Raw genomic sequence first — 25,884 nt, forward strand, 5'->3', positions numbered from 1 at the left:
CTTCCTACCACACCTCCTGATCCACCTTAGAGACGTTCTTGTCCTGTATGCATTATATGTAATCCTGCACTGTGTGTACAAGATTGGGAATGTGTGTTTCTGTTTGTATCGTCTTATTTTCTAATGTATAATTCCTAATGGCGTAATATGTAAATAAATAGAAAATGAAAGTCATTGAAAGAGAAGCAGATTGGTGATTGAGAGGAAACAAATCTTTTTCAACAGATAGACTCGTTTGCACACATGCATAGAAAAAAAAAACTGTCTGTTTTGTTCTCTTTATTGTAGCTTTGGGAAATTGACAGTAGGTATTGCAAGCTTGACCTCATGCTGAATACCTCTATATTGTTGTATATCACTGTGTCTACTATCTATGCTAGCCGCTACTGTACCACATGTATACATACAGAAGTTACTGTTTTGTGATAAGATGGGCTGCATACGTCTGTACACACTTTCTCTACAGAGAGGAGTTCAAACAAAGTGCTCAGTCATCTCCTTACATCAGAGATACAGTAAGGATGTATGAGTAATCACTTCACACCGGTTCAATATATTACCATACTGTATATGCAATATAAGCTACTAATACCTTAGAGGTACAAAAAGGTAAGGAAGGATTCACTACCTTATCTACAGCTAAGCCCACTTAAAATTTTAGGTGCCACCTTGGCAGTGCTGGAATGAGTTAGTTCAGGTTTTGCTGAAAACTGAGAATGGATGATGTCAGATCAGAGCTCCATGATTGGTCCAAGTTTGGCCCACTTTTCATAAACCGGCCAATGAGAATGAGGATAACTAGAAACAAACAAGCTAATATTATCCCAGCGTTAACTAAGACAATTGATTCTTATCAGAGAGGCCTGAATGAAATGTAATCCACATACGAAGTCATTGATGAAGAAAAACAGTATGTGTATACTGTAGATGGTGACTTAAAAATCAAAAAAGAGGGAGGAAAGAGCCCCCTCTGCAATAATCATCATCCAGTTACACAAAAAATAAATGCAAAAAAATTGAAGTAAAAAACAAAAGATCAAAAATCAACCATTTTCCTATGCAAAAGAACCCTTGTTTCAGAAACACAAGATATTTGTTCAGGTCCATACTCCTGCATACTCCTGCACAAACAATGGGGTTTCAAAATGGCCGCTGTTTTACACCACTACAATGCCACAGATTCTTCTTGACACTTAGATACAAATATTAATCTCATCCAATCCCTTCCATCCTTGAAGAGCATTATTCACACACTTCAACCAATGACAGCTATTACATGTCTTATCGGAAAACCATTCAAAATACTAGTTGATGTTCAAGCTCGTTCAATGTTCATAATGTTTAGTAATACCACTACTAGGTGAATTAAAAGGTTGAGTCGGTGTGACGTTGTTAGCGATAGTCTTGGTTAACGTGACAATGTTCATAATGCTTTGCAGGGTTGATGCTGCCACAGGGGGACAAACAAGGCTAACAAAATGTAGCCATCTTTAGGATAGGTCATGTAGCCTTTGCATGGTCTTATCAGGGTGTGGAAGGAGCTGGGAGGGTTAACAGTAACACATGTAATGCTGGAGAGGTTTACAAGCAATAAGCTACAGGAAAGACAAGGCTCACATGGTGAACCATCGTTAGTTAACATTAGCATCCTGAAAACATCCATTTTCTTTGAGACTCAGAGCAGTGTTTCCCATAGAAAACCTCAAATGGGGCACCAAGTTGTTCAATAGAAACAAATTAACACCAAAGGTTTTTAGAAAGGGGGCAAGACAGCTAGGTGGGCTGTCTCGGAGTATACAGTTTTAACCTTTCAAAGGGTTCAGGAAGGATCAGTATCGCTGGTTAAGATCTGGGGGAAAGATTGAGGATGCCTATTTCACTAGTTTCTCCTCTCAAACCAACACGTCACAATACAGTAAAAACAAAATAAAACAATGGAGTTGAAATTAAACTATAGCCATCAGGGCATTTGTCATGCAATACTGTTTCTTAACTCCTCAGAGTTCTAAGTCTCCCCCTCTTTCTGAGATAATGGAATAATAATTTAAAAAAAATACATCTGTTTGTTCCAGATTCTTTCTATAATATAATGCAACATGCGTAATGCATAATAACTATCTTTAGTTAGTTTAAAGCTTGTTCCCATTGTTCCTAAAATGTTCTTATAGGTCTAGTTAGTCACTGCAACTCTCTCTTCTCTATAACTTGGCATTGGCCACGCCACTGTAACCATGACAATCGTAACTATGACAACTGCCCACCCTGACCCTCGTTGTGCCTAATTAACCTCGTGCCCGGGTCGAATTGCTGGCGCACATAGTCTGGTAACGGGGTGGTCAGTGCTATCTGGGATCCTTGGGATGTCCCTACCTTAACACTTTTACATTTCAACTTCAATGGGGTAGGGACGTCCCAAGGACTCCAGATATCAGGGACCGTAATAGGGTGGGACTGGTTAGAACTTAGGGGGTGTTGATTTACTGAGTGCCATGCTAATCAAGTCAAATTCTAAGCGAATCACACAACTATGAGGCATGTCTTTAAAATCGAGGCAGGAGGGTCGTCACTAGTTAGCACACCCACAAAGTCATAAACGCTGCCTATCTCTAAAATGTCTCTTCTTAAACCTAACCTTAACCAAACTGCTAACTTTATACTTAACCCTAACCTTAAATTAAGACCACAAAGTCAATTTTTGTAGCCAATGTTGACTTTGTGGCAGTGGAAGCTAGTGGTAACTGACAGGAAGTGAGAGATAGCAACCGTTTTATTAGCTGGAAAATTGTCAATCAAAATAAATGTTCTATTACATAAACAATATTATTTTGAGGAAGCCCAATTGATTCTGAGTTCGGGCGTATAAAGTTTATAAGTCAAAATAATTTCCAATATGCATACTTTCAGATTTTCCCAAACTCACTTCCTTGTTTAAATCACTTGCGCTTTGAAGTCCACAATGTAGCTGGGGTATGTTCTCAGGGTTGGGCTAGATGGCGATGGACAGAGAACAGCCAATTAAAATCGACGTATGTTTTCGCCGCTCCTGCCATAGTCTCCCATTCAAGTTCCATTCTGAGGCGCTGTGAGACCAGACGGATCGACAGAGAGCGCCGGCTGGTGGACGAGATTAGTGCCCATTCAAAACTGTGTCCTCAAAGGGAGAAAAGGAGCTCCTTTTCCCTTTTCTCTGTCGGGCCTGAAACCCAAACCCTCAGCCTGTCACAGCCTTCTGCTTTGTAGGGGAGAGAAGAGAGAAACAGAGGTTCTATTATGTTTGACTGAACAAACCGAGACTGGACACAGAGAGAGCAGAACAGAAACCTTTCCCAGCCCAAAGACAGAGCCTCTAGCTGCAGTGGCTGGAGAGAACCACAAGGGAGTGCTGTGGTCAGTAAAGCTGAAGATAAGGGATCGAAGGAAAGAGTGGCTGAACTCAACCTCAACCATCTCAAACTGACTGTCTGTCCACCAATCTGGTCGCTGTAGTCCCACTTAGAACATATTGTGAAAAGGAACAACTGACCAAATAACCTATTAGAGGAGTCAATGGGTGGGGCTAAAATCCTGTTCCAAAGTCCACCCTGGGACAACAACATCAATGACTGCAGAGAGGGCGTTGTATCGCCGCGGCAGCTGAAGTTAAACCCATGATGATTTTGTTAGTGAGGGGATCATTGAAGGGGCAGAGTTCAGTGTGCCAGGCAGGTGGGCGGGGGAAGTGTTTTAGGGCAGAGTTATCGGTTGGCCTTGTAATTTGATTTGCTGGTGTCTCGTGGCTCTTTGCTCGGGTTGCTCCAATCGTCTGCCTCAGGGCTGGTCTGGTAGTGTCGCCATGCCGACTTATTAAAGACGGGCAGGCGCTCAAACGACTCACTGGACAGAGCCTGGATTGGGGGCAGGACAAAAGAAGAACCAATGAAAAGGGATGGAGTAATGTTGATAGTGAATTGTATTACAGAGCAGAGGTATATCAGAGTCTGAAAATCACAGAGTAACATCAAAATGATTGGTGGTGTGAGAGAAGCCCCTCCTACCTTGAGATAAATGACAGCATCAGTGCCAACCCCTTCCATGGAGTAGAGCTTCAGGTCTCCCTGAAAATACCTGGCATACAACCTGGAGATGGGCAGACCATAGCCAAAACCAGCCTGGAAGCAGGGAGGGAGAAGGAAGAGAAAGTTGGGAGTCAGAGATAGCAGACAAGAGGGGGAGAGAAATGACATAGGTGAGAGTGTAATATAAGGGCAGTCACTTCTTCAGAAGAAGTTGTTTACAATCACTACAGAAAAACACTGGCATCTGTTACTGGCTTCAGAATGATGAGTCAGAAAACCTGAAAAATATGGGGAACAATGTGTATGTGTGTACCAGTGGGACAGTGCTGGAGGGTTCTAGGCTGGGCGTGGGGGCAGTAGAGTACATGTAGTTAAACAGACGATCGATCTTCCTCAGAGGTACACCTCCACCCCTATCACTGATCTGACAGAGATAGATAAAATAGAGAGGAAAGGGAGAGAAAGAGGATATGTCACAACTGTACATTTGACACACTGGGTAAAAGATGATGGTAAATATAACAATTTATAGAGCATTTATCATACATCCCACTCATAGATGGCATGTCTAAGTATTGGCAGGTGTGTGTGTGTGTGTTACCTTTATGGACAGGTCCTCTTTTCCTAGTGTGACTTTGGCCTTCACCGGAGGTAAGCCCTCCTTACTGTCCTCATGGAGCTCCACGGAGGCCCGCATAGAGTTCTACACACACCAAACAGTTTTATTAGTATGATGATGGTTGTGCATTGTGTATGTGTACTTGTGTGTGTGTGTGCCACACCTTGAAGAGTTCAAACAGCATGTGGAAGAGGTGAGAGGGAACATACACAGCCTGGATCGATTTGTCTTTGTCTTGTTTCACTGGGACACAGGGAAAGAAAATAAGATATCTCTCTCTATATATATATATAATCACAGCAGGACTAAATCTGGCCTCTGCAACCACCATCTCTAAATAGGAGCAGTCCTGTGGCTACAACACTTCTCTTTAAAGGTGGAGCTCTGTTATCTCTCACACAGAGAGGGATCAGATGTTATGAAACCACAAACATACTGTAAAGACTGTGTTTAGACAGCATATAGAGATCAAAGATATCATGAGACCGTGTGGAAAGTTTGTGTGTGTGTTGACTGTACATTAGACAACATGGAGGGGGATCAGAGATGTGGTAAAACAGGGAAGATGTCTTACTGTTGAACTCTTGGATCTGGAGTGCAGGGGCAGCAAGGTAGTACTGTTCACACAGCATCTTGGCTGTCTCATAGGCATCTGAAACAGGAAGGCAGTGTCACATGATGGACAGATGGATACATGCAATCATGCACACAACTACCTAAGAAAAGCAGAACCATTTGGGGGTGGTAACGAGGAAGAAAAAGGGAGAAAGAGGAAGGGACTAAGGGGAGAGAGATGACTATTGTTTTGTTTCAGAAAACTGCCATCATCACTATTAAGGTTAGGGTTGGATTAACCCAAGGAGGCTGAAAGGATTTGGCATGGGCCCTCAGATCCTCAAAAAGTTATACAGCTGCACCATTGAGAGCATCTTGACTAGCTGCATCACCACTTGGTATTGTAACTGCTTGGCATCTGACCGCAAGACGCTACACAGGGTAGTGCGTACGGCCCAGTACATCACTAGGGCTGAGCTCCCTGCCATCCAGGTCCTCTATACAAGGCGGAGGAAGGCCCTAAAAATCTTCAAAGACTCCAGCCACCCAAGTCATAGACTTCTCTCTGCTATCGCACGGCAAGCGGTACCGATGCACCAAGTCTGGAACCAACAGGACCCTGAACAGCTTTTACCACCAAGCCATAAGACTGCTAAATAGTTAGTGAAATAGTTATCTATAGCTACCAGGACTATATGCATTGACCCTTTTTGGGCACCAACTTTGACTCATCACATACACTGCTGCTAATGTTTATTATCTGTCACTTTATTCCTAGTTATATGTATAGTACATTCACCACATGACCAAAAATGTGGACACCTGCACATCGAACATCTCATTCCAAAATCATGGTCATTAATATGGAGTTGGTCCCCCCTTTGCTGCTATAACAGCCTCAACTCTTCTGAGAAGGCTTTACACTAGATGTTGGAACAATGTGGCGGGGGACTTGCTTCCATTCAGCCACAAGAGCATTAGTGAGGTCGGGCACTGATGTTGGGTGATCAGTCCTGGCTCGCAGTCGGCGTTCCAATTCATCCCAAAGGCGTTCGATGGGGTTGAGGGGAGGGCTCTGTACAGGCCAGTCAAGTTCTTCCACACAAATCTCGACAAACCATTTCTGTATGGACCTTGCTTTGTGCACGGTGGCATTGTCATGCTGAAACCGAAAAGGGCCTTCCCCAAACTGTTGCCACAAAGTTGGAAGCACAGAATTGTCTAGAATGTCATTGTATGCTGTAGCATTAAGATGTCCCTTCACTGGAACTAAGGGGCCTAGCCCGAACCATGAAAAACAACCCCAGACCATTATTCCTCCTCCACCAAACTTTACAGTTGGCACTATGCATTCAGGCAGGTAGCATTCTCCTTGCATCCGCCAAACCCAGATTCGTCCGCCAGACTGCCAGATGGTGAAGCGTGATTCATCACGCCAGAGAACGCGTTTCCACTGCTCCAGAGTCGAATGGCGGCGAGCTTTACGCCACTCCAGCAGATGCTTGGCATTGCACATGGTGATCTTAGGCTTGTGTGAGGTTGCTCGGCCATGGAAACCCATTTCATGAAGCTCCCAACAACAGTTATTGTGCTGACGTTGCTTCCAGAGGCAGTTTGGAATTTGGTAGTGAGTGTTGCAACCGAGGACAGCCTATTTTTACGCGCTACGGCGTTCCCGTTCTGTGAGCTTGTGTGTTTTAGCTTTCTATTATTTCTTTGTCTGCGTTGTTGGGAAGGGCTCGCAAGTAAGCATTTCACTGTTAGTCTACACCTGTTGTTTACAGATCATGCGACAAATACAACGTGATCTTTTACCACTGCTTCTGAAAAACACAGTGAGTCAGACAAAGACTCCCCCCCCCCCCCACCAGTCCTCACCTTTGACTACTTCAGCCACGTTGCAAGTGGGGTCTATGCTGCCAATATGTTTGGGGTGGGCTGGGTTAGTGTCATTGCCGAACAGGAGAGCTGAGGAGACAGACATGAACATTATGGATACCATAGTTCCCCCAAAGACATAACGCCTTTACACACACACACACACACACTGTCCACATATCTTAAACATCGTCCAGCGGACATGTGCGTATTAACGTGCTGTAAATGTGTGTCAGAGTGTGTGCTCTCACTGTGTTGGTTGATGAGCATGCGGAAGGATATGCGGTTGGTGTAGAAGCGGTCCAGAAAGTACTGGATGTTACTGCTGACGAAGGGGTCAAAGCCAAACTTCTCCTTGTACTCTATAACCCCCTGGGCCATGGTAGGGACCACGTCATTATGACGATTACGGATCTCTATCAACAACTCCAGGAAACTGAGCGAGAGAGAGAGAGAGAGAGAGAGAGTTAAAAAAAAAAACTTATTTCTGCTGACTTACAGTTGTCAGCTGGGGTTGTTATCAGTGGTTCCTATCTAAATCTCTCTCACATGGTGTGAACACTGTTATGGTATAAATATACATGATTATCTGAACAGGTAAGTCCAGGAGTTTAGCATCAGGTGAGTATGAGGACAAGGACACAGGCAGTTAGCAGTAAGCTACCCTCTACCTCTTCATAGCTCCAAACATCCCTCTCAGGTTCTCACACCATTCTACCTCCCTGCTGTCTTCAGTTCAACATCAGATGATTGATCTGTTGAACCAACAAGGAATAAAATATCTAGAAAAAACATTGTCCTCCATACTCACTCATTGAGGGCCTGAGGATCCTCTGGTTTTCTGTTCTCATACCCCAACAGCTCCACAAAGCTCTGCATGTACCTGAGGGGAACACACACACACACACAGCTCATTCAATAAGTTTGGGGTATGTAAATTGCATGTTTGTGCTGATGTCACGGGCATGTTTGTGTGTTATGACTCATTCTCACTAGACTGGTCCCATATGTTTTTGTGCTTTTGCCAACTCCATTGCTCATTGTCAAGTGTTTGGCATGATAGCACAAACAGACTGGCACTCAGGCTAAATGTCTCACCATTTCTGCACCAGTTTGATTGAGGGCTGACTGAGCAGGTTATCAGGCAACAGGTTGACCTCTCTCATGGTGTTAGCCAGCCTCACCGGCAGCTCCTTCCTCAGGAACATAAAGGATGTCTTCTCACACGCATTGTCCCGACCTAGAGGAGGAGATGGGAGGGGAAGGGAGGGAGAGTCTTAAAAGTTGACTGGGAAAATCCACTCTAAAAAGCAAATGGCATTCTACCATGATGTTCAACTTCTCTGTCTGAAAAAGCAACAAAAGACACCCCTCTGTGACATATTGATGTGAACAAATGGACATCCCACCATGGTTACAATGTGATGAATGCTGGAAATACCAGAGCTGCTGTGTGTTTGACTATAGGCACATCCCAGCATCTCTTTCTCACTTACATACACAGTCCACATGCTATCCATAGATACTTCAATGTGTGTTCTGAAACAGCAATGAGTAATGTTTGTTTAACCTCCAGGGAAAGGCACCCAAGGCAACTAATGCTGGGCCGAGGCGTGGCTAATTTGATAAGAAAGGCTCAAATAGGCTGAACGCACTCAGAAAATAGGCAGACTAACTGTCTGAGTGCGTTCAGCCTATTTTATCCTTTCTTATCACAGGCAAGTATGCACACACACATGTGCCACAAACACACAGAGAGAGAAAGAGAAAGTTAAAGTGGTTCAATAACAGCAGTGGTCCCCCTGAGCAGTCTCTGGTTCCCAGGCCCAGACACAAAGGAAGGATTATGAAACAGTTCCAGTGACGCAACAAGACACTAGCTGTTATTACTGTAGACCTGTTCAACTAGTAATAAACAGCCCTCTGTACACCTGTGAGTGTAGCCTATCTGTATGAAAGAGGGAGAGAGAGATAGGGGGGGAAAGAAACAGAAAGCTTTCCTTTTGACTTCATTAACTAAATTGTTGCTTAGCAGTCAGAAACTGATGATTTAACAGAAGTCACATATGGGTTAATAACATGCTCCCCTACTCAGCATGTGTGTCTTCTGACTGGACACAATGCCCCAGTCTATACTGTAGCTATAGGCTATAGCCCCCAGTCATACTGTAGCTATAGGCTATAGCCCCCAGTCTATACTGTAGCTATAGGCTATAGCCCCCAGTCATACTGTAGCTATAGGCTATAGCCCCCAGTCTATACTGTAGCTATAGGCTATAGCCCCCAGTCATACTGTAGCTATAGGCTATAGCCCCCAGTCATACTGTAGCTATAGGCTATAGCCCCCAGTCTATACTGTAGCTATAGGCTATAGCCCCCAGTCTATACTGTAGCTATAGGCTATAGCCCCCAGTCTATACTGTAGCTATAGGCTATAGCCCCCAGTCATACTGTAGCTATAGGCTATAGCCCCCAGTCATACTGTAGCTATAGGCTATAGCCCCCAGTCATACTGTAGCTATAGGCTATAGCCCCCAGTCAATACTGTAGCTATAGGCTATAGCCCCCAGTCATACTGTAGCTATAGGCTATAGCCCCCAGTCATACTGTAGCTATAGGCTATAGCCCCCAGTCAATACTGTAGCTATAGGCTATAGCCCCCAGTCTATACTGTAGCTATAGGCTATAGCCCCCAGTCTATACTGTAGCTATAGGCTATAGCCCCCAGTCTATACTGTAGCTATAGGCTATAGCCCCCAGTCTATACTGTAGCTATAGGCTATAGCCCCCAGTCTATACTGTAGCTATAGGCTATAGCCCCCAGTCTATACTGTAGCTATAGGCTATAGCCCCCAGTCTATACTGTAGCTATAGGCTATAGCCCCCAGTCTATACTGTAGCTATAGGCTATAGCCCCCAGTCTATACTGTAGTTATAGGCTATAGCCCCCAGTCTATACTGTAGTTATAGGCTATAGCCCCCAGTCATACTGTAGCTATAGGCTATAGCCCCCAGTCAATACTGTAGCTATAGGCTATAGCCCCCAGTCAATACTGTAGCTATAAGCTATAGCCCCCAGTCAATACTGTAGCTATAAGCTATAGCCCCCAGTCAATACTGTAGCTATAAGCTATAGCCCCCAGTCTATACTGTAGCTATAGGCTATAGCCCCCAGTCAATACTGTAGCTATAGGCTATAGCCCCCAGTCAATACTGTAGCTATAGGCTATAGCCCCCAGTCTATACTGTAGCTATAGGCTATAGCCCCCAGTCTATACTGTAGCTATAGGCTATAGCCCCCAGTCTATACTGTAGCTATAGGCTATAGCCCCCAGTCTATACTGTAGCTATAGGCTATAGCCCCCAGTCTATACTGTAGCTATAGGCTATAGCCCCCAGTCTATACTGGTGCACTGATAGGCATATTGCTCATAACTACAACAACAAAAAATGTACATGCTAATTGTGGCAAAAAAAAAAAAAATCATGCAAATTATATCAGAACAGAATTATCATTGAGTACTGTGGCATACTATAAAAACATTGACCGTATTCAAGGGAATAAAAACAACACTTGCAAGGATGTTCACCTTCAGAGATTCACATCGCCTTATGTTTGTTCATCAGGATTTCATTCATATTACAGAATAATAGACAACAGCCTAAAATTAAAACACATTGATAGTGACAGCCCATTACCAAGAGAGTGTAGGCCTAGTCTAGGCTACTTACCAAATTCCAAAAATTGCTTGATGGAGAGAGGCGACGGTGAAAATCTTGAATAATATTCAATTTTTTTGGTGTTTTTCAATAAAACCGTATACAGCCTCATTGTGAAAAGTTGCTATTGTAGATGTCGTTCCGGAATGATGATGGTTAAATTAAAAACACTCCACCACATCCAATGACACTGACAGCGATGTGCATCCTCCACAGACAACGTCTTCATTTGACGTTTCTCTCTGTCTAGACCTGCAAATCACTGAACGATATAACTAAAAGTGTTACTGTAGCTTAATCATTCAATATGTAGCACTTCTATTTTCTGGAATGGTTTCTATGCAATATTGTTGCACAGGAGAATACGTACTGTCGCGAGCCCTAAACTCAATCGCGCATTACTCTGAGTCTGTTGGTGTTTAACGGTGATTGGTCGACACTTGCCCTGTCAAACCCGGAAAAGAGAAAATGGGAGATAGCGATTGAAGTGCTGGTCTGTCTGCCATAAAGGGGCGGGTCTGTAGCAGTTTAACAGACCGGTTAATTGGATAGAATTAAATGTTGCTTTGAACAGTAGCCGTCACTGTGTATCCTTGATAACTGATGCCAACACGCATGTAACTGATCCAGTTTTTTTGTGTGTATAGCCGATCATAAACGTCAGCTAACCTTGAATAAGTTATGGAGAGGGCAACAGATCAGCAACATAACTAGCCTACATAGAATACCTGTGGATACAGTCAGTGGTCGAAAAAGTACCCAATTTTCATACTTGAGTAAAAGTATAGATACCTTAATAGAAAGTTACTCAATTTAAAGTGAAAGTCACCCAGTAAAATACGACTCGAGTAAAAGTCTAAAAGTTTTTGGTTTTAAATATACTTAAGTAAATGTAATAGCTAAAATATACTTAATATCAAAATTATAAATCCTTTCAAATTAAGTATTTTAAGCAAAGCAGAAGGCACCATTTTCATGTTTTTAAAATGTATGTATTGCAAGGCACACTCCAACACTCAGACATTATTTACAAAAGATGCAATTATGTTTAGTGAGTCAGACAGGCCAGAGGCAGTAGGGATGACCTCGTGTTCTCTTGTTAAGTGCGTGCAATTGACAATGTTCCTGTCCTGCTAAGCATTCAAAATGTAACAAGTACTTTTGGTTGTCAGGGAAAATGTATGGAGTACATTTTCTTCAGGAATGTAGTGAAGTAAAACTACTCAAAAATATAAATAAAGTAAAGTACAGATACCCAAAAAAACTACTTAAGTAGTACTTAAAATACTTTTAAGTAAGTACTTTACACCGCTGGATACAGTAGCCTTAACTAGAAAGTGGTAGAGCTTGGAACAGTTCAAAGTAATCTACTAATTATCCTTTACAATAATACAAATTAGAACAATTATTAAAAGTTTCAATTTGCACCTACCATTTGATAGTTACTTTAGTATGTTCACCTAGAGTTCTAAACTTAACCTGATCTGCAGAGTGCATCTGGGTTGTGATAACTCAGATTCCACAAGATGAAGGTCTAAAGAGGAGAGAATAAAGAGGTGTCTGTGTTGATCTGTCAATGATCATGATAGAATGACCTTATCCAAATGTTATCAATGTAGGCTACTGCTCAGTGTCACTCTGGCAGGCGGACCCATTGGTTCATACTGTCACCTAGTGGAGCAAGTTTGCCACTACAATGAATACAGGGTTCTTCTTTACAAATACGTGTGTATGCATGCCTATGAAAAAAACAAATGACAAAGCAAATCTTAGAGAAAATGTTTCAAAATGTATATATTATAAATGGATCATGATAATACACTATAATGTCCACCAAGGCTATGGCAAAAGATACAACTTCTGAGGAAAAATACATTTCTGAAATAATTCTTAGATTACAGTTACATAATAGCAACACTATCCAAACACACTGGCTGAGGGATTATGACTTCTGATCAATCTTAACAGCATTGCTCACCCAGAAAATGCCATAACTGATTAAATTCTTACTGCAGACCTCAGTGTAACATAACATACACACATACTCTTTCTCTTGAACACACACACAGCCTTTCTAACAAAACCACACACACTCCCTCTGCCTTTCTAACAAAACCACACACACACTTTGTCTCTAATACATGCACACACACACAGATACAGTCTCTCATGCCCTCACGCTATGTCAGATTTATTGGCCGGTATAACCATCTTGGTGTGTTCATCGTCATTCTCGTCGTCAGGGAGTGGGTCATACTGGCGGCGGTACAACAAGCGGGTTACCAAGGTGATGATGAACATCTCCAGGATCAACAACTGTTGACTCATCACTACACACACACACAGAGAGAGAGAGGGAGGATAGGTCACTTAAGTTATCTGCTTGCCTGAGAGCAGTAGAGTTTGTGTGTAATAAGGTATACAGTGATGAAGGGATGGATGGAGATAAGACTCACAATATCCCCTGGCCTGTGAGGAGTATGGTGGCGTGCAGGCGATGGTTCCGTTCATAGCCAGGATGTTGATGATGGCCGACTGGAGCTGACTCAGCACCAGCACCAGCTACACGCACAGCATCATGGGTAAACCCCAACAACATAACATAGGTAAACACAAAAAAGGACATCACTCTGCAGATGTAAACAGGTAAACACAAGTTATCATTTGCTGAAACTCCTGTCACTTCAGGGAATTAATTAACTGACCTCTGATTGGTTGAGGAGGGCCTTACTGTATATCTTTCCTCAGATTGGTTCATTTACATGGCATGTGTGTAATCTTACCTGGTACATGGCATATTTGGGGATGATCTTGAGGCTGCGCAGTGTGATCCTGAGGTGCATGAACATGATGGCTACAGGCCACAGTGCTATGATGGTCAGAACCCCCACACCTGGGTTAATCCAGATGGCTGCTCCCGTTATCGCCATCTGGAACACACACACACAGTGTTGGGAGTGTGTGTATTGAGAATGTGTTCTCTTCCTTTGAAGCCCAATTTTGTGTGTGTGTGTGTTGACACCCCATACTAACATCTGCGATGTCGAAGTTGCCATTGGTCCAGAGGATGATTGATAGTATGGTGAAGGCGATCTTTAGCACGGCAAACTGGAACGATCCCAACTTCAGCAGGAACAGACTCCGTCTGGGGAAAACCAGAGGAAAACGTTCAACAAATATTTCATATCGAAAATAATAATTAATTTCTACATATTTCTAAAATGTTGTTATAGGCCATGCCTATAGCGGACAATGACCAGTAGGTAGCATATTTGGAGTGATAATGTTGTCAGATGTACTGTGAGACATGGAGGGGCCCATACAGAGCCAGGGTGAGTGGCCAGGGGCACATTCAACCTGCCAGATCCTTTACAAATCCAGCTACTGTTTTACTACTAACCTAGTAGCTGGACTCTGACTCAACTAAGAAACAGGTCTTGCTATGAAGTACATTTGATCCTAAACAGTGTGTGTGTGTGAGTACGCGTTTGTGTATGCATGTGTTACCGTGTGATGTTAACATGGGGTAGACAGGGGCAGCAACAACAACAGGGACCAGTACTGATCCTCAGTTTGTTTTTCCCTGCTCGCCGTAGAAACGCCTCGTCACCCCCCACTTCCTCAATCATCAGCACCAGGAACTTAAACACTACGATCGCAAAATAGCTGCGGAGACAGACACACGTTACACACGTTACACACACACCACAAATATACAACGAGGGAAGGAGGGAATAAAAGATGGACAGAGGGAGAGATGGGTTTGGAAAGAACTACACAAGCACGGTTTTAGACAATCAATATTGTAAGTGTTTTTAGTATCGCTCTGTATGTTTTGCTGACACAGTGTGTCTCTTCCTACAGAGTTTCCTGCCCGTCACAGCAGGGATCTGAGATCCAGAGAAGCCCAGAGCCACACACAGACAGACACTGGGAGAGATGGAAGGTGGAGGAGGAAAGAGGATATGTCAAGAAAGAGAAACTGATATGTAAAGAAAGCGAAAGACAGAAGGAGAGAGAGAAGAGAAAAGGAGCAAAGGCTGAGTGACATACCAGGCAGAGGTCATGTCAGTGAACATGGTGGCTCGGGGAATCCACATCCCCAGACAGGACATGGTGGCGATCACCTGACACACACAGACATACAGACTTAGTCTGAATGCTATACCAATGCATCCTTCCTAACCGTGCTACTGCCCTAGAATTTCCTAGTAAACTGACAGGATGGGACCTGTTCACTGGACGTGCTACCTTGTCCCGGACCTGCTGTTTTGGACTCTCTCTCTACTGCACCTGCTGTCTAACTCTGAATGATCAGCTATGAAAAGCCAACTGACATTTACTCCTGAGGTGCTGACCTGTTGCACCCTCTACATCCACTGTGATTATTATTATTATTATCTGCCGGTCATCTATGAACGTTTGAACAGCTTGGCCATGTTCTGTTATAATCTCCACCCGGCACAGCCAGAAGAGGACTGGCCACCCCTCAGAGCCTGGTTCCTCTCTAGGTTTCTTCCTAGGTTCCAGCCTTTCTAGGGAGTTTTTCCTAGCCACAGTGCTTCTACATCTGCATTGCTTGCTGTTTGGGGTTTTAGTCTGGGTTTCTGTACAGCACTTTGTGACATCAGCTGATGTAAAAAGGGCTTTATAAATACATTTGATTGATGGGTCACAAGTTCACAAAAGTTTTGTTTTTTGCCGCATGTGTTTGTACTGTAGCACAATGAGTTGTCACAGAGAGGATATGAAAGTAGTAAGTACCAGATTGCACCTTTAAAGCCTCCTGATAAATCAGTATGTGCTTACCGGCGCTGCCCCGTTGACCCAGATGATGGCGCTCTTCTTGTGGGAGGGAACCTTCCGGTAGATGTACCAACACTCCTCTATGTAGACCAGCATGGACACCACTGCCATGAAGGTCAGCACAGAGTACAGGATGATACCAAATATGTCCAACTCTAAAGACAGAGAGAGAGAGGATAGAGTGAGAGTGAGGTGGGGGGTGAAAACAAGAGAGGGGGAGTGAGACAGAGAAAGACAAAGAGATAGAGAGATGACCAAAATCCAGAAAATAACCATTAAATTCTACAACCACCTAAAAAGAAGCGATTCTTAAACCTTCCACCACAAAGCCATCACCTACAGAGAGATGAACCTGGAGAAGAGTTCCCTAAGCAAGCTGGTCCTGGGACTCTGTTCACAAACACAAACAGAGCCCCAGGACAGCAACACAATTAGACCCAACCAAATCCTGATAAAACAAAAAGATAATAACTTGACACGTTGGAAAGAATTAACAAAAAAAAGACAGAGCAAAGGACTATAGAGTGGCAACAGTCTAAAGTAGCTTCCTTTCCTGGTGTCCTCTCTTCTCCTACACTGTGTGATACAATAAAACAGATTGATGAAAGAAATAGGAGGGAGTCCACAAAGCTAAAGGACCAGTTTTAGGGACAATACACAGGCCTCATCTAGGGGCTTGGTGATTCACTTTACCATTTTCTCTGGAACTAATTTCTGACCTCCCAGTTCCAAAAAAGCATATAAAATGAAGAGATGTGTCAATTTCAGAGAAAGAGAAATGGATGTTTTCTGGAAAACAAGGGTGTTTATGTGAAATCAAGACAAGTAGTAAAGAAAAAAAAAAGTTTGGAAAACAGCACATCTGCCAAAGACTGAGTAACTAACTCACACATGCAAACACACAAACTAAGACTGCACTAACACATACACAAATACACTTCAACACAACACACGTGTCAGCAGACAAAGCCATGTGTTATGGAAGTGGGGAAAGAAAGTCCTTGCTCGGATTTCTGGGAAGAGCAACTTGATTTGTGTAACAGGCATAGACAGACACATAAGGACATGATTAGAGAAGAGTGGGGAGGGATGGGGGAGTGAGATGAGGGAAGCCGCGTAGGCACTCATCTCACCCCGCCTCATCCCAATACGATTGAGAAGAAAAAAGAAAAAATGATGCTCTCTACTTGTCAGTGTTCCAAACGGAAAATTTGTCTTTTTACCTAAATTGAATTCATGATGATAGATACATAGGAAGTTTCTACGTGAGTGCTATGTAGATAAACAAGGGAATGCTGCTCTCTCCTTACATACAAAGAGATACAAAACACAATGGTGAGTTCTATAACCATCACCAGTAATAAAACTAAGGGCACAATTGAAAACAGCATCTAGTGCTGCACGCATATAGATAATATCCCCATAATCTAAAATTGACATACCTAAACATGCAAACACTATCAGATAGAATTCATAGCAAGAAGTGCACTGGAATGACATTCAATCTCATGGGATGGGTGGCCAAAAATAACAAATTTAAAGCCACACCACCAATAAGCCACGAATATGACAACATTGAGGCATGTCACTGAGGTTCACTGGCTAAATGCACCATGCCACTGCCTACTTCATTTGTACATTTGGCAAACAAGACAGCTCATAGCCCAGTGTGTTTATCAGTCAACACATGTATATTTTAGCTTTAAAATAGCTATAGAACTGCACATTTTCCTCTCAGCCTCATGGCAAAATGTGTAGAATACCATGAGATTAGCTAAAAAAAAATGCACGTTTCTCTTTGCCCCATGGCAAAATGTAGGACGTTAACTGTCCCCTTGCCCCTGCAATGTTACACATGCCAGTAACAGATGTTTTGATGCAGTGTTGTGAAATCATTGCTTTTTCACTTCTAGTCATCTTACTTCAGCTTAGTTTACCACAACTTAACCATTAAGGAGGCAAACACACCCTCATTTCCAACACACACACACACACACACACACACACACCTCAAGACCCGATTCAGAGCTCAGGTGATGGGGTACAATATAGAACTGTTGACCCTCACCCTAAAAACCATACTGGTATGTTAATTCTACATTATAACAGCAGTTTGAAATCAGCAGGCACAGGAGAGTTTACAGTGGTTAAAAAAAATCATAAACAAGTCACTGCCTGTCAGTTTCAAAATTATTTTATTGGATTAATGTGATTATTCGATTTGAAAAAGGCTCATCTCTCCAAACTCCAACAGTCTCAATGGTGACTGAATTAATAAACAGCTCAATCTGTATCAATGTCGCCTAAAATTCTACCTTACCTAGATGTGTGTTTAATAGCCCAGGGACATGGGTGGCAATGCATGTTTACGTTATGCGTAGGCCTAACCATCGGCAGATTGAAGAAAATAACGGCACTTGTCCCAGAACAGCTGAAAAGTTATCGATAGGCTAGTATAAAAAAGACGCCTATAGAAAACATAGGCCTATTCGAGCGGTTCAACTCACGGGAAATTATGTCGATGGCCACGGGAGGTCTGTCCCTGCAGCTCGGGTCGATGGTTCTGTTCCCGTCCATCCTCAGACGGTTTGGTTAGAAGTTTGAGTAGAAAGAGGGCGCCGTTGACGAAAACAAAAAACTATTTATCCGTGCTCTGTCCCTCTACCACCCACATGCACTCAATTGGCAGCAATGTCAATGTTGGTAGAAAATCTCAAAATAAATTATGTTTGGAGTGCTGCAAGGGACATGGGCTGCAGTTCACCTCTGGACTGCAACTGCGGGCAAACTCAGAGAAATCACCAGTTTCTAAAAACTTGGACCCGCCCTCTGCCCGGCTGCAGCGCACGTCGTTTTCTGTGAACAGAGTTGTCTCTAAACGCAGGGACACCTCCACAGGGTCAATTGTGAAATCACACCCAGCTCGTAGAATGTTTTTACAAGATAAAATCAAAGTCCTCCGTTTACTTGAACACAATATCAACTGTACAGTAGTAGCCTATATTTTGGCTTTATCAAGCGTTCTGTTTCTCTGATCCTACCTTGCTATTTTCAAGCTGTTGTAGGAGGCTTATTGTTGACTTCTTGTGGTTCAATCAAACTGTATTTATAGAGCACATTTCTTACAAGGGATGTATTTCAAAGCGCTTAACAAATAAAATAATAAAAGGTCAGAAAGATGAAAGATGAAAACACCATACGTTTTCTAAAATTACACAAATTAAAATAGTAAAACAATATTACAATAAAAGTAGGCTAGATATGGGCCTCCCGAGTGGCGCAGCGGTCTAAGACACTGCATACCAGTGCTTGAGGCATTACTACAGACCCGGGTTTGATCCCAGGCTGTGTCGCAGGCGGCAGCAACCGGGAGACCCATGAGGTGACTCACAATTGGCCCAGCATCGTCTGGGTTAGGGGAGTGTTTGGTCGGGGTGGCTTTACTTGGCTCATTGTGCTCTAGCGACTCCTTGTGTTGGGCCGGGTGATTGCAGGCTGACCTTGATTGTCAGTTGAACAGTGTTTCTTCTGACACATTGGTGAGGCTGGCTTCCGAGTTAAGCGGGCGGGTGTTAAGAAGCGTGGTTTGATGGGTCATGTTTCAAAGGACACATGACTCGACCTTCGCCTCCCGAGCGCCTTTGGGGAGTTGCAGTGATGAGACAAGATTGAAAAAGGAGATATATATAAATAGTCCCAGTCAAAAGTTTGGACAGACCTACGCATTCAGGGATTTTTCTTTATTTTTTACAATTGTAGAATAACAGTGAAGGCATCAGAACTATTACATAGCACATATGGAATCCTGTAGTAACCAAAAAAAGTGTTAAACAAATTAAAATATATTTTATATTTTCGATTCTTCAAAGTAGCCACCCTCTGCCTTGATGAAAGCTTTACACACTTTAGGCATTCTCTCAACCAGCTTCACCTGGAATGCTTTTCCAACAGTCTTGAAGGAGTTCCCGCATATGCTGAGCACTTGTTGGATGCTTTTCCTTCACTCTGCGGTCCAACACATCCCAAACCATCTCAATTGGGTTGAGGTCGGGTGATTGTGGAGGCCAGGTCATCTGATGCAGCACTCAATCACTCTCCTTCTTGGAGGTATGGGAGCCTGACGAGCCGGCTGAGACATGGAAGCCTGACGAGCCGGCTGAGGCATAGGAAGCCTGCCGAGCCAGCTGGGGCATCCCGGTTGCTTCGGCAGCAGCACTTGGACCCGACATCACCAGTAAAAAAAAAAAAATCCCTGTTGCTTCCCCTTGGTGAGGTGTTATTCTATAACGTGTATGCTGGGAGTCGGGAAGCAAGTACAGGGAAAGCAAATGCAATAATAAATAGATCATAGTACAAAACAATTAACACAAAAAGCGTAGACATGAAACAGAGTCAATAACGCCTGAAGAAAGAACCAAGGGGAGTGACAGATATAGGGGAGGTAATCGGGAAGGTGATGGAGTCCAGGTAAGTGTCATGAGGTGCAGATGCGCGTAACGATGGCAGCTCTGTGACATGTACGCTGGGAGTACTGGAAGCAAGTACAGGGAATGAAAATGTTATAATAAATAAAACATGGAACAACACAAGAAACACGAATAGCATACAGACATGAAACAGAGTCAATAACACCTGAAGACAGAACCAAGGGGAGTGACAGATATAGGGAAGGAAATCAGGAAGGTGATGGAGTCCAGGTGAGTCTCATAAAGCGCATATGTGTGCGTAACAATGGTGGCAGGTGTGCGTAAGGATGAGTAAACTTGCGATAACGCGCGTCAGAGAGGAGCAGCGAGAGTAGACGTGACATGAGCTAAGCGCAAACCAGATGGGATGGTGTATCGCTGCAGAATAATGTGGTAGCCATGCTGGTGCCTTGAATTCTAAATAAATCACAGACAGTGTCACCAGCAAAGCACCCCCACACCTCCTTCTCCATGCTTCACGGTGGGAACCACACATGCGGAGAACATCCGTTCACTTACTCTGCGTCTCACAAAGACACAGCAGTCTTCTTATTGGTGTCCTTTAGTAGTGGTTTCTTTGCAGCAATTCGGGCCATGAAGGCCTGATTTACGCAGTCTCCTCTGAATAGTTGATGTTGAGATATGTTTGTTACTTGAACTCTGTGAAGCATTTATTTGGGCTGCAATTTCTGAGGCTGGTAACTCTAATGAACTTACCCTCTGCAGCAGAGGTAACTCTGGGTCTTCCTTTCCTGTGGTGGTCCTCATGAGAACCAGTTTCATCATAGCGCTTGATGGTTTTTGCGACTGCACTTCAAGAAACTTTTAAAGTTCTTGTCTTAAAGTAATGATGGACTGTCCTTTCTCTTTGCTTATTTGAGCTGTTCTTGCCATAAGATGGACTTGGTCTTTTACCAAATAGGGATATCTTCTGTATACCACTCCTACCTTGTCACAACACAACTGATCGGCTCAAAAGCATTAAGAAGGAAAGAAATTCCACAAATGAATTATTAACAAGGCACACCTGTTAATTGAAATGCATTCCAGGTGACTACCTCATGAAGATGTTTTTTAATTTTTATTTATTTAACCTTTATTTAACTAGGTAAGCCAGTTAAGAACAAATTATTATTTTACAATGATGGCCTATCCCGGCCAAACCCTCCCCTAACCCTATGGGACTCCTGATCACGGCTGGTTGTGATACAGCCTGGGATCGAAAAGGGTCTGTAGTGACGCCTCTAGCACTGAGATGCAGTGACTTCGACCGCTGCGCCACTCGGTAGAGAGAATGCCAAAAGTGTGCAAAGCTGTCATCAAGGAAAAGGGTGGCCTCTTTGAAGAATCTCAATTTTCTATTTTGATTTGTTTAACACTTTTTTGGTTACTACATGATTCCACGTGTTATTTCATAGTTTTCATGTCTTCAGTATTATTTTACAATGTAGAAAATAGTAAAGATAAAGAAAAACCCTTGAATGAGTAGGTGTGTCCAAACTTTTGACTGGTACTGTATATAAAATAAAATAAAGTATGACGTTTACAAGTAATTCGCTAAGAAAATATAGGCAATTTAGAAAGGACAGCAACTTCATCAGTGATGGTGGGGGTTGTGCCAAATGGAATCTCATGGGAGCTTGAGCCTTGAACAACACAAAATGATTGGAGTAAACTGACTATAAATATCATTCTATAGCTTTTTGAGTGTTTCTGTAAAATATTTACAGATGGTATTAGACGAGGACAGCCAGAGCAACATATAGCAGGGAGTTCCAATATGATCTGAAAACTACAGACAGGTTATATAGACAGCTGAAAATAACTGTCCATCATTTCTTTTATTAGTCATCTCAGGGATCCTACTTGAAAACGTCACAGGGAAGCAATTTCCAGATTTGCTCGTCACTAAACAGGCAATAGAAATAAAAACTGTGTAGGACATCACTAAATACTTCATAATGACAACCCAAATGTTAAAAATGGTGGAGTTGCCCTTTAAAAGAAAGCCAGCCAAAAACCCCAAAGAACAAGATGCAGATGCAGAAGCAAAGTGGCTAAGAAAAACTCCCCAGAAGGCAGGAACCTGTGAAGAAACTTAGAGAGGAACCAGTCTCCAAGAGATGGTCAGTCCTCTTCTGGATGTACTGGGTGGAGATTTAAAGAGTACATGTGGCCAAGACATTCCAACGTTCATAGATTACCAGCATAGTCTAGTAATAACCACTATGGCTATAGAGGGTGCAACAGTTCAACACCACAGGAGAACTGGATCAGCAGCACAAACGAATGAACTTGGGATCAGTACAGCCAGTAATGGTCAGGCATGGTAGCCCTGAAGCATGGTCCTAGGGCTCGGGTGCAATCGGGGGAGAAGGGCCTTGGTCATGGAGGTGACAAAGAACCCGTTAGTCACTCTGAAAGATCTCCAGAGGTACTCTGTGGAGATGGGAGAACCTGAAGGGCAACCATCTCTGCAGCACTCCACCAATCAGACCTTTATGGTAGAGTGGCCAGACGGAAGCTACTTCTCAGTAAAAGGCAAATGACAGCCCGCTTGGAGTTTGCCTAAAGGCTCCTAAAAGACTGTCAGACCATGAGAAAAAAGATTCTCTGGTCTGATGAAACCAAGATTGAACTCTTTGGCCTGAATGCCAAGTGTCACGTCTGGAGGGAACCTGGCACCATCCCTACAGTGAAGCATGGTGGTGGCAGCATCATGCGGTGGGAATGTTTGTCAGCGGCAGGGACTGGGAGACTAGTCAGGATCGAGGGAAAGATGAACGGAGCAAAGTACAGAGAGATCCTTGATGAAAACCTGCTACAGAGTGCTCAGGACCTCAGACTGGGGCAAATGTTCACCTTCCAACAGGACAACGACCCTAAGCACACAGCCAAGACAATGCAAGCATGGCTTCAGAACAAGTCTCTAAATGTCCTTGAGTGGCCAAGCCAGAGCCCGGGCTTGAAACCGATCGAACATCTCTGGAGAGACCTGAAAATAGCTGTGCAGCTACGCTCCTCTCCAACATAACAGAGCTTGAGAGGATCTGCAGAGAAGAATGGGAGAAACTCCCCAAATACAGGTGTGCCAACCTTGTAGCGTCATACCCAAGAAGAGTTGAGGCTGTAATCAATGCCAAAGGCGCTTCAACAAAGTACTGAGTAAAGGGTCTGAATACTTATGTAAATGTGATATTTCCGTTTTTTTTGTTGTTGCATAAAATAAAATATTAACTGTTTTTTCTTTGTCATTATGGAGTATTGTGTGTAGATTGATCAGTAAAAAACAAACAAATTCAAACCATTTTAGAATAACGCTGTAACGTAACAAAATGTGGAAAAAGCCAAGGTGTCTGAATACTTTCCGAATGCACTGTAAATATTGCTCCCAGCATTGATCAAAGCTCAGAACGCTTATATTCTTGATCTGACTGAGTTCTAATGGTGCATGCCTCTTTGCAAACGAGTGGATTAATGAATAGTAGTTTGTTGGTCATGTTTGCCTAAGTCCCCTGGATTTGCCAGTTTAGCAGCACATTCACCACTCTCTCAAACATCTAACTCTGTCCTCTCGTGGCACAGGAATATACAGTGGGGCAAAAAATTATTTAGTCAGCCACCAATTGTGCAAGTTCTCCCACTTAAAAAGATGAGAGAGGCCTGTAATTTTCATCATAGGTACACTTCAACTATGACAGACAAAATGAGAAAAAGAAATCCAGAAAATCACATTGTAGGATTTTTAATGAATTTATTTGCAAATTATGGTGGAAAATAAGTATTTGGTCACCTACAAAAGTTTCTCAATACTTTGTTATATACCCTTTGTTGGCAATGACAGAGGTCAAACGTTTTCTGTAAGTCTTCACAAGGTTTTCACACACTGTTGCTGGTATTTTGGCCCATTCCTCCATGCAGATCTCCTCTAGAGCAGTGATGTTTTGGGGCTGTTGCTGGGCAACACGGACTTTCAACTCCCTCCAAAGATTTTCTATGGGGTTGAGATCTGGAGACTGGCTAGGCCACTCCAGGACCTTGAAATGCTTCTTACGAAGCCACTCCTTCGTTGCCCGGGCGGTGTGTTTGGGATCATTGTCATGCTGAAAGACCCAGCCACGTTTCATCTTCAATGCCCTTGCTGATGGAAGGAGGTTTTCACTCAAAATCTCACGATACATGGCCCCATTCATTCTTTCCTTTACACGGATCAGTCTTCCTGGTCCCTTTGCAGAAAAACAGCCCCAAAGCATGATGTTTCCACCCCCATGCTTCACAGTAGGTATGGTGTTCTTTGGATGCAACTCAGCATTCTTTGTCCTCCAAACACGACGAGTTGAGTTTTTACCAAAAAGTTCTATTTTGGTTTCATCTGACCATATGACATTCTCCCGATCTTCTTCTGGATCATCCAAATGCTCTCTAGCAAACTTCAGACGGGCCTGGACATGTACTGGCTTAAGCAGGGGGACACGTCTGGCACTGCAGGATTTGAGTCCCTGGCGGCGTAGTGTGTTACTGATGGTAGGCTTTGTTACTTTGGTCCCAGCTCTCTGCAGGTCATTCACTAGGTCCCCCCGTGTGGTTCTGGGATTTTTGCTCACCGTTCTTGTGATCATTTTGACCCCACGGGGTGAGATCTTGCGTGGAGCCCCAGATCGAGGGAGATTATCAGTGGTCTTGTATGTCTTCCATTTCCTAATAATTGCTCCCACAGTTGATTTCTTCAAACCAAGCTGCTTACCTATTGCAGATTCAGTCTTCCCAGCCTGGTGCAGGTCTACAATTTTGTTTCTGGTGTCCTTTGACAGCTCTTTGGTCTTGGCCATAGTGGAGTTTGGAGTGTGACTGTTTGAGGTTGTGGACAGGTGTCTTTTATACTGATAACAAGTTCAAACAGGTGCCATTAATACAGGTAACGAGTGGAGGACAGAGGAGCCTCTTAAAGAAGAAGTTACAGGTCTGTGAGAGCCAGAAATCTTGCTTGTTTGTAGGTGACCAAATACTTATTTTCCACCATAATTTGCAAATAAATTCATTAAAAATCCTACAATGTGATTTTCTGGATTTGTTTTTCTCATTTTGTCTGTCATAGTTGAAGTGTACCTATGATGAAAATTACAGGCCTCTCTCATCTTTTTAAGTGGGAGAACTTGCATAATTGGTGGCTGACTAAATACTTTTTTGCCCCACTGTATGTGTCCTGTTATGTAATGTAAAAATCTCACATTAGCTGGTATAACTGATTAAATTAAATGAATGATAGAGGTCTTATAATTCATGCCTTTTTATATTCAGATTTTTCTTTACATTTGAGTTGCTCTGGTTGTGTCAGTATACAGTATCTTTAAACAAACGAATGACATGTTGCACTCTAACTTGCTACCTTGCAGATGTGCCAAGGAGGAGGACAGATGCCAACAGCAGGCCAGTGGAGCACTTAGAACACAAGCAGCCAGGGGCAAATGGTAGGTAAGAGGATGATTTAGGTGACCCAGACACATAACCAAAACAAGTTAAGCTACCCTAGTATCCCGTTGACCGTTTTGGATTGCAAAAGACACACACAAGACAAGACACAATCCTAGAAACGTCCTTGGAGCTTCTTGCGCCACTTGAGGATGAAACTAAAATCTCTCTTTCTCTCGATATCTCATTCTCTGTCTTTCTTGCTTTCTTTCCTAAATCTGGGATCTCTGAGCTGCAAGTGCAAATACTTAAAGATTTACATGCAAGGATGCATGCCCTAGCCCACGCTGGTCTGGTCAGGCCCAATTTAGGGTAC

General features: G+C 43.1%; 2 protein-coding genes across 2 annotated transcripts; both read right to left on the reverse strand.

Moving 5' to 3' along the window:
- Positions 1-246: 246 nt before the first annotated feature.
- Positions 247-11,242, reverse strand: LOC120027779 (pyruvate dehydrogenase (acetyl-transferring) kinase isozyme 3, mitochondrial-like). Its single transcript, XM_038972808.1, has 11 exons — positions 10,840-11,242; positions 8,206-8,347; positions 7,919-7,990; positions 7,359-7,543; positions 7,108-7,197; positions 5,249-5,326; positions 4,838-4,917; positions 4,657-4,758; positions 4,369-4,479; positions 4,035-4,148; positions 247-3,884 (listed from the first exon to the last, which is right to left on the reverse strand). The coding sequence occupies exons 1-11, from the start codon at positions 10,937-10,939 to the stop codon at positions 3,735-3,737; spliced, it is 1,224 nt and encodes a 407-aa protein (XP_038828736.1). The 5' UTR covers positions 10,940-11,242; the 3' UTR covers positions 247-3,734.
- A 1,352-nt stretch (positions 11,243-12,594) lies between these two features.
- LOC120027744 (organic solute transporter subunit alpha-like) lies at positions 12,595-18,428 on the reverse strand. Its single transcript, XM_038972749.1, has 8 exons — positions 18,141-18,428; positions 15,637-15,788; positions 14,881-14,954; positions 14,335-14,493; positions 13,861-13,972; positions 13,611-13,757; positions 13,284-13,389; positions 12,595-13,157 (listed from the first exon to the last, which is right to left on the reverse strand). Exons 1-8 carry the CDS (start codon positions 18,208-18,210, stop codon positions 13,003-13,005), a joined length of 975 nt encoding a protein of 324 aa, XP_038828677.1. The 5' UTR covers positions 18,211-18,428; the 3' UTR covers positions 12,595-13,002.
- Positions 18,429-25,884: the final 7,456 nt, after the last annotated feature.

The sequence above is a fragment of the Salvelinus namaycush genome, chromosome 33 (assembly GCF_016432855.1).
Source record: "Salvelinus namaycush isolate Seneca chromosome 33, SaNama_1.0, whole genome shotgun sequence".
In the NCBI taxonomy this organism is placed as follows: domain Eukaryota; kingdom Metazoa; phylum Chordata; class Actinopteri; order Salmoniformes; family Salmonidae; genus Salvelinus; species Salvelinus namaycush.

What these genes read in the sequence shown, in the direction of transcription:
- LOC120027779 (XM_038972808.1), bottom strand. Translation starts at nt 10,939, where the DNA reads ATGAGGCTGTATACGGTTTTATTGAAAAACACCAAAAAAATTGAATAT. An exon ending in ATCAAACTGGTGCAGAAATG is followed by an intron (nt 7,991 to 8,205) that starts GTGAGACATTTA and finishes TGTTCCCCTCAG; the next exon opens with GTACATGCAGAGCTTTGTGG. An exon ending in GATCCTCAGGCCCTCAATGA is followed by an intron (nt 7,544 to 7,918) that starts GTGAGTATGGAG and finishes TCTCTCGCTCAG; the next exon opens with TTTCCTGGAGTTGTTGATAG.
- LOC120027744 (XM_038972749.1), bottom strand. Translation starts at nt 18,210, where the DNA reads ATGGACGGGAACAGAACCATCGACCCGAGCTGCAGGGACAGACCTCCC. An exon ending in GGGTCAACGGGGCAGCGCCG is followed by an intron (nt 14,955 to 15,636) that starts GTAAGCACATAC and finishes TGTGTGTGTCAG; the next exon opens with GTGATCGCCACCATGTCCTG. An exon ending in CCCCATGTTAACATCACACG is followed by an intron (nt 13,973 to 14,334) that starts GTAACACATGCA and finishes GGTTTTCCCCAG; the next exon opens with ACGGAGTCTGTTCCTGCTGA.